Source organism: Oncorhynchus nerka, linkage group LG1 (genome assembly GCF_034236695.1).
Source record: "Oncorhynchus nerka isolate Pitt River linkage group LG1, Oner_Uvic_2.0, whole genome shotgun sequence".
Lineage (NCBI taxonomy): Eukaryota > Metazoa > Chordata > Actinopteri > Salmoniformes > Salmonidae > Oncorhynchus > Oncorhynchus nerka.
Genome location: NC_088396.1, coordinates 46868139 through 46877104, shown reverse-complemented (window position 1 = coordinate 46877104; position 8966 = coordinate 46868139). Strand labels below are relative to the sequence as shown.

At 41.0% G+C, this 8966-nt stretch overlaps 1 protein-coding gene across 1 annotated transcript; it reads left to right on the top strand.

Moving 5' to 3' along the window:
* The first annotated feature begins 1628 nt into the window (after positions 1 to 1628).
* On the top strand, positions 1629 to 6502 carry LOC115131330 (L-dopachrome tautomerase-like). The gene is made up of 8 exons (XM_029662955.2): positions 1629 to 2278; positions 2653 to 2952; positions 3209 to 3309; positions 3401 to 3567; positions 4614 to 4799; positions 4934 to 5075; positions 5632 to 5833; positions 5972 to 6502. Exons 1-8 carry the CDS (start codon positions 1960 to 1962, stop codon positions 6142 to 6144), a joined length of 1590 nt encoding a protein of 529 aa, XP_029518815.2. The 5' UTR covers positions 1629 to 1959; the 3' UTR covers positions 6145 to 6502.
* The last annotated feature ends 2464 nt before the right edge of the window (positions 6503 to 8966 follow it).

The window sequence follows — 8966 nt, the reverse complement described above, 5'->3', positions numbered from 1 at the left end:
CACCATGCACATCTCTGCATAACACGGTGCCTGACCAGTTACACGCTGCCCACTCAGCCAACCTCCTCGTGTGCCCGCCCAATATTTGTTTTTATTGGGGCTGCCTCTCGGGCTTCCGTGCTAGCCGTGTACCTTCATATTGTCGCTGTTCCTCTATTCTACGGTATTTTTCCTCGTAGTATCGCCGTTCCGCTTTCGCTGCCTCTAACTCCTCCTTAGGACTGCAATACTCCCCCGGCTGTGTCCTGTGTCCTGCTCCATCTAATATCTCTTCCCAGGTCCATTTCCCCATTAAGCACTGTTCCTCCTTTTCACGCTGCTTGGTCCTGGTTTGGTAGGTTATTCTGTCACGTTCGTCGTAATGATGTGACCAAGGCGCCAGGTGATAAAATACATTCTTCTTTAATAAACTAAAAACACTTAAACAAAACAACTGTGACGCTATCATAAACCGGGTGCTGACATGCAACTACACATAGATAATAACCCACAACACCAAAATGGAAATGGCAACCTAAATAGAATCCCCAATCAGAGACAACGATAAACAGCTGCCTCTGATTGGGAACCAATTCAGGCCACCATAGACCTACATATACCTAGACACTAAAACCCCATAGAATTACAAAAACCCTAGAAAACAAAAACACACATATCACCCTCGTCACACCCTGACCTAACCAAAATAACCAAAATAATAAAGAAAACAAATAACTAAGGTCAGGGTGTGACAAGTATATTATAGTATATTTCTTTATGACAATAATTAAAGGTGTTACAATACTAGCATATTGTTTCTACGAGCTTACATTGAATTATGTAATTTTTCGATTTAGGATATTTATTTTTTCAATTCAGTTTTAGATTTAAAAAAATAAGAAGTTTTATCTCATTCCCTTATGGCAGTATATGTGTGTAGCTATTGTGTGATTGGCAATGTAACTTTTCACTCACCATTCAACAGTCACATGCCAGATCATAGGTAACAGGGGGTAGGGAAAGTCTAGCTAATGACACAGGCACAAAGCATATCAGCTATTTCTGCAGTGACGTACAAAACATAATGTCTTCATTGATGTGTTTGGTGCTCCTCCCACAGAACAAAGAATGCTTGTTTCTCAGAGGAATTCAACAATCAGTTGATGACTTTTTCTCAGTGGAGTATGAGAAAAATTATTATTAATAAAACGGTATAGACACACAATATGATTAGGCTATCATGATTTAAATTATTTAGGATTATATGTATCATATGTCATGTGATAAAGAGGGAAGCGAACAGGAAACCAAATATCCTATCTGTAATTATGCAAATGTATATCAATCAGTCTACTGTGGATTTCATTTCTAGCAAAAACAACCTTATGAGAAATGACTCTCAAATACTTAAAAAAAATATATTATTCATGGGACTAACGTTGTGAGCTTCACATTAAATGGGTGGCAGGTAGCCTAGGGGTTAAGAGTGTTTAACCAGTCATTGAAAGGTCACTGGTTCAAATCCAGAGTTAACTATGTGAAAAATATGTTGATGTGCCCTTGAGCAAGGCACTTAACCCTAGTTGCTCTGGATAAGAGTGTCTGCTAAATGACTAGAATGTAAAAATGGACCTGTAGATAGCTGATGGTCTAACCGACACATTATGTATTTTGGCCTGAGGTATTTCTCTGTTAGGAGTCAAGCTCATAGTTGCCTGGTGTCAGGTGATTACCACGAGACCTTAATCCGTTCTCCCCAAACTTAAAGAGAGCACATGAATTGGAGGCTTTGTTAAAGTTGATGAGACTGACTGGAACACAGTCTACTCTCAGGCTCTTAGTTAACATTTATGACTGTAGCCAAATGTTGAATACACAACTTTGGAGCGTTACATATTTAATTCCTTGCGCTTTTGGAGAAATGAACTAATTAAGCATTGATGTGAACTGGTATACAAACTGATTTGCTAGTGGACAGACATGAACAGAAGAGGACCAGAGGTGTTGAAGACGATGAGGGCTCTTGTGCTAGGGTTGGTCTGTTTTGTGACATGGCCTGGTTCTACAGAGGCTCAGTTTCCTCGAGTGTGTAGCACGGTAGAAGGGATCGTCTCAAAGCAGTGCTGCCCTGCCCTCGGGTCTGATCCCGCTAACGTGTGTGGACGTTTATCTGGACGAGGAAACTGCTCCGACATCAGAGTCAGTACCAAACCCTGGGGTGGACCGTATAGGTTGAGAAATGTTGATGATCGAGAAAGGTGGCCGACCAAATTCTTCAATCAGACATGCAGGTGCTCAGGTAAGTAACATATTAATAAGGTGTTACATTTAAGTGTTAATAGCAAATCAGTGTTTCAAATGTAATAAAATATGTTTTGTTTAGACCACATTATAACTCATTGTTAAATTGTGATTATTAGGAAGACGTATGTAAAATATTTCAAGACTGTTGGGTGAACGTAACTTTGAGACCATTTAGTTACCCTAATGTTGGTGGCTGAACTGCAGGTATTTGACAATAACATTTCATCAAATAAATGTATCATATTAATGTATTAGTTTCTAAAATGTATTCCAATAAGATTTATTTACAGAAACCACATTTCTTGGCCATTCCCATAGTCTTGACTTGGTTTGGTTTATATTTTGTTTATATTCCATCCCTGTGTCTAGGTAACTTTGGTGGCTTTGACTGTGGTCAGTGTACGTTTGGCTGGACAGGACCAAACTGTGACGTGCATAAATCTCCAGTGGTGAGGAAGAACATCCACTCTCTGACTCCAGCTGAGCTCCAGGAGTTCCTGGATGTGTTGGACCGGGCCAAGAACACCACCCACCCAGACTATGTCATTGCCACACAGCACTGGCTGGCCCTGTTGGGGCCCAATGGAACCCAGCCCCAGTTCTCCAACATCTCCATCTACGACTTCTTTACGTGGCAGCACTACTACTCTGTCAGAGACACACTTTTAGGTAAAACACCAATGTATCTTTTCTGAAGTCATAAGTTTATAGATTCAAAAAAATAATATCAATACATTATTAAATTATATTCAACCTTCAAACTAATTCCTTTTAGGTTGAAAATGAAAGACAAATGTTATAAATGACTCACTTGCTACGTTACTTACATGTTCTGAGTTATATATGACTCTCTATGTACTAGAAAGTGAGCAGAAGAGAACATTCAAACGTTGCTCATAAACCACCTTATTTGTTTCTTCTGTAGGTCCAGGTCGACCCTTCAAGGCCATTGACTTCTCCCACAAAGGACCGGCCTTCGTCACCTGGCACAGATACCACCTCCTTAGTCTGGAGAGAGACCTGCAGGTAAGAGTGGATTTGAAAGCTGAGGACATGAAGAACAAAATAGCTTCAAACATTGATGAAAATAAAAGTAAAACGATCCTCTCTGCTGCAGAGACTAACTGGCAATGAGAACTTCGCTGTTCCATTCTGGAACTTCGCCACAGGGCAGACTGAGTGTGACGTCTGTACAGACTCTCTCCTGGGGGGGCACAACCCAGATGACTCCTCCCTCATCAGTAACCAGTCCAGGTTCTCCAATTGGGGGGTGGTGTGTGACAGGTGCGCTGTTGGACAGAAATGTGTTTAAAACATTGTGTGAAACAGATTAAGCCTAGTCCTGGACTAAAATGCATGTTTTCTGAAGGATTTCCATTGAAAGTGCTTTTTAATCAGGTGTAATTCATATCTCCGAAACCAGCCCAGTATGCACACTACCACTTAGAAATGTCTTGTGTTTTTGAAAGAAAAGCAATTTTTTTTGTTCATTTAAAATAACATCAAATTGATCAGAAATACAGGGTAGACATTGTTAATGATGTAAATTACTATTGTAGCTGGAAACGGTTTGCAATGATGTTAGCACAGCTGAAAACTGTTGTGCTGATTAAAGAAGCAATAAAACCTTTAGACTAGTTGAGTATCTGGAGAATGTGTGGGATTGTTTACATGCTCAAAATGGCCAGAAACAAATACAAATTTCTCGCATAGAATAGCCTTCATTTCTCAGAATAAGATAGACTGACGAGTTTCAGAAGAAAGTCCTTTGTTTCTGGCCATTTTGAGCCTGTAATCGAACCCACAAATGCTGATGCTCCAGATACTCAACTAGACTAAAGAAGGCCAGTTGTATTTCTTCTTTAATCAGCACAACATTTTTTTCAGTTGTGCTAACATCATTGTAAAAGGGTTTTCGAATAATCAATTAGACTTTTAAAATTCTAAACTTGGATTAGCTAACACAACGTGCCATTGGAACACAGGAGTGATGGTTGCTGATAATGGGCCTCTGTACGTCTATGTAGATGTTCCATAAAAAATGTGCCGTTTCCAGCTACAACAGTCATTTACAAAATTAACAATGTCTGCACTGTATTTCTGATCAATTTGATGTTATTTTAATGGACAATTTATTTATTTTTTCTTTCAAAAACAAGGAAATTTCTAAGTGACCCCAAACTTTTGAACGGTAGTGTATATAATATACCTGTGCTGGTTATGCTTGGTGCACGTATGCAGTTTGTTATACTACTGGGTACATGTTCATCATGTGTTTTGTACCAGACTCATTGTCCTTAAATGTTGCTTGAATCTTTTCCCCTCCCCAGCTTGGATGAATATAACCGCCTGGTCACTCTGTGTAATGGGACCAGTGAGGGACGTATAAGGAGAGGTCAGATGGGAGGAGCGAGAACCAACATGAGTCTGCCGACCATGAATGATGTCAGGAGCTGTCTAAACCTCAGAGACTTTGACAACGCTCCCTACTATATAAACTCTACCTTCAGCTTCAGGCAACCTAAACTGTTCACATTGACCTGGGACCTTACACATTCACCTACAGGGTGATATTCTATGAGGTCAAGTCAAATAAACACTCTAAATAGCATTGTTTCTGACTTCCAAATATACTTTGTCTCCTATACAGGAATGCTCTCGAAGGCTATGACAAGCCAGATGGCGAGGCAGAGCTTGACTCCACAGTTAACAACCTGCACAACCTGGTCCACTCCTTCCTCAGTGGAACCAGCGCTCGGTCTCACTCTGCAGCCAATGACCCCATCTTTCTGGTAATTATCTATTTCAAATAAAATAAAATAAAATTGTATTTGTCACATGCGCCGAATACAACAGGTGTAGACTTTACAGTGAAATGCTTACTTACAAGCCCTTAACCAACAATGCAGTTAAGAAAAATACCTCAAGAAAAATAAGAAATAAAAGTAACAAATAATTAAAGAGCAGCAGTAAAATAACAATATTGAGGCTATATACAGGGGGTACTGGTACAGAGTCAATGTGCACGGACACCGGTTAGTCAATGTAATTGAGGTAATATATACATGTAGGTAGAGATATGGTGTGGTTGCCTATGAGTCCATGTATTTGACTGTCATGTGAGATAATGTAAAGAATTGGTAGTTGGTCAGATCTGTGCAGACAATGTTTTACATTTACATGACTATCTCTCTCTCTGTCTCTCTCTCTCTCTCTCTCTCTCTCTCTCTGTCTCTCTCTCTCTTTCTCTCTCTATCTCTCTGTCTCTCTCTCTCTGTCTCTCTCTCGTTCTCTCTCTCTCTCTCTCTCGTTCTCTCTCTCTCTCGTTCTCTCTCTCTCTCTCTATAGGTGCTCCATGCTTTCACTGACGCCATTTTTGATGAGTGGATGAGAAAGTCTGTTCCACCAAACTCCAGCTTCCCAGATGAGATGGCTCCCATTGGTCACAACAGACATTATAACATGGTGCCATTCTTCCCTCCTGTGACCAACGAGGAGATTTACGTGGCTTCTGATCTACTGGGATATTCTTATGCCATTGAACTCGATGGTTGGTGATTTCACAGATAACTTTTGCAATTAAATAATCGTCATCGACGTATGCTTGTTTTATTAGCAGGTCAATGAAATAAGAACACTTTGGTAAAGATCTTGTTGCATTAAATCTCTTCTTCTCTCCCTTTCTCAGCTACAGACGGTGGAATCGTGTTTGTGTTGGGCTCCAGTCTGGGTGGTGTTTTCCTGGGTGCCCTGGTTCTTCTACTCGTCCTGGTGCTCTACTTGCAACAGTGTAGGAAACACAGCTTTGAACCCCTTATCGAAGCAGAGTTCACCAACAGAAAGTACACAGAGGAAGTCTAGAGACTGTAGGTACATTTTGGCAGTGTTCTGCACAACTACATAGAGTAGGCAGCCAAATAGAAAACGTAGCCAACCAGGCGTCCCCGAGTCAGGGGGTCTGGGGGTGCTTGTTCTCCTGGGCTCATTTTTTTCTCCAGAAGGAGCTCTATTTTGGTACATTCTAATGACTTGACTCCATCTGAAATACACAGTGAAATGATTGATTACTTTATCGAGTTGACCTCCAAGTTGGAAAAATTATTTGTGGTATAGACTTTACAATTTGTATTGCTGAAAATGTATGAATTCACTGTATTGTTAGTTGTTTTGGATATTGTCTATGTCTATGTCAGAGAACATTAAACCTTTTTTAACATTATCTTGAGATTAAAGTCGTATTTACAGTTTTGCTGCAAGATATGAATTGCCACAATGTTTGTTCTTCAAATTATATATTTGATTAAAACAGACAAATTAAGTAAATAGCCCACATTATCTAGAAAAATGTATTAAAGGTTTTGGTTTTCCAGTTCTCTTTTCCCATTTTGTTTCAGGTTTTCGCTCTCAAAATCACATTTATTTTAACCCTTAAAGTCTAAGCCATAAATGCTACATGTAACAACTTAAAAGATTTTACTGAGTTACAGTTCATATAAAGGAAATCAGTGAATTTAAATACATTCATTAGGCCATAATCTATGCATTACACATGACTGGGAATACAGATATGCATCTGTTGGTCACAGATACCTTAAAAAAGGTAGGTGTGTGGAACAGAAAACCAGTCAGTATCTGGTGTGACCACCAGGCACCAACTGAGTGCCTCATGCAGCACGGCACATCTCCTTCACATAGAGATGATCAGGCTGTTGATTGTGGCCTGTGGAATGTTGGCCCACTCCTCTTCAATGGCTGTGCGAAGTTGCCGGATATTGGTAGGAACTGGAACACACTGTCGTACATGTTGATCCAGAGCATCCCAAACATGCTCAATGGGTGACAAGTCTGGTGAGTATGCAGGTCATGGAAGAATGGTGACATTTTCAGCTTCCAGGAATTGTGTACAGATCCTTATGACATGGCAGTGCATTATCATGCTGTAACATGAGGTGGTTGCTGCGGATGAATGGCACGACAATGTGACTCAGGATCTCATCACGGTATCTCTATGCATTCAAATTGCCATCGATAAAATGCAATTTGTTTCGTTGTCCGTAGCTTATGCCTGCCCATACCAGAACTCCACCATGGGGCACTCTGTCAACAACGTTGACATCAGCAATACGCTCACTAACACGATGTCATACACGTGATCTGTGGATGTGAGGCCGGTTGGAAGTACTACTAAGTTCTCTAAAACGATGTTGGAGGCGGCTAATGGTAGAGAAATTAACATTAAATTCCCTGGCAACAGCTCTGGTAGACATTCCTGCAGTCAGCATGCCAATTGCACGCTTCCTCGTGATGTGGTCATCCTGTCTGGGTTGGCGCCCCCCCTTGGGTTGTGCCATGGCGGAGATCTTTGTGGGCTATACTCAGCCTTGTCTCAGGATGGTAAGTTGGTGGTTGAAGATATCCCTCTAGTGGTGTGGGGGCTGTGCTTTGGCAAAGTGGGTGGGGTTATATCCTTCCTGTTTGGCCCTGTCCGGGGGGTGTCCTCGGATGGGGCCACAGTGTCTCCTGACCCCTCCTGTCTCAGCCTCCAGTATTTATGCTGCAGTAGTTTATGTGTCGGGGGGCTAGGGTCAGTTTGTTATATCTGGAGTACTTCTCCTGTCCTATTCGGTGTCCTGTGTGAATCTAAGTGTGCATTCTCTAATTCTCTCCTTCTCTCTTTCTTTCTCTCTCTCGGAGGACCTGAGCCCTAGGACCATGCCCCAGGACTACCTGACATGATGACTCCTTGCTGTCCCCAGTCCACCTGACCGTGCTGCTGCTCCAGTTTCAACTTTTCTGCCTTATTATTATACGACCATGCTGGTCATTTATGAACATTTGAACATCTTGGCCATGTTCTGTTATAATCTCCACCCGGCACAGCCAGAAGAGGACTGGCCACCCCACATAGCCTGGTTCCTCTCTAGGTTTCTTCCTAGGTTTTGGCCTTTCTAGGGAGTTTTTCCTAGCCACCGTGCTTCTACACCTGCATTGCTTGCTGTTTGGGGTTTTAGACTGGGTTTCTGTACAGCACTTTGAGATATCAGCTGATGTACGAAGGGCTATATAAATAAATTTGATTTGATTCCTCAAAACTTGAGACATCTGTGGCATTGTGTTGTTTGACAAAACTAGCCACTTGAAACAATTCCACCTCATATGTTTTACTGTACTCGATACCATCTATTGCATTTGCCATCTTTATGTAATACATGTATCACTAGCCACTTTAATGTTTACATACCCTACATTACTCATCTCATATGTATATACTGTACTCTATACCATCTACTGCATCTTGCCTATGCCGTTCTGTACCATCACTCATTCATATATTTTTACGTACATATTCTTCATCCCTTTGTTGTTGTTGTGGAATTGTTAGGTTAGATTACTCGTCGGTTATTACTGTATTGTCGGAACTAGAGGCACAAGCATTTCGCTACACTCGCATTAACATCTGATAACCATGTGTATGCGACAAATGAAATTTGATTTGAAAACTTTGAATTTTATAGTGGCCTTTTACTGTCCCCAGCACAAGGTGCACCTGTGTAATGATCAACTTCTTGATATGCCACACCTGTCAGGTGGATGAATTATCTTGGCAGGGATGTAAACAAATTTTTGGACAAAAATGTAGAGAAATATGCTTTTTGTGTGCATGGAAAATGTCTGGGACCTTT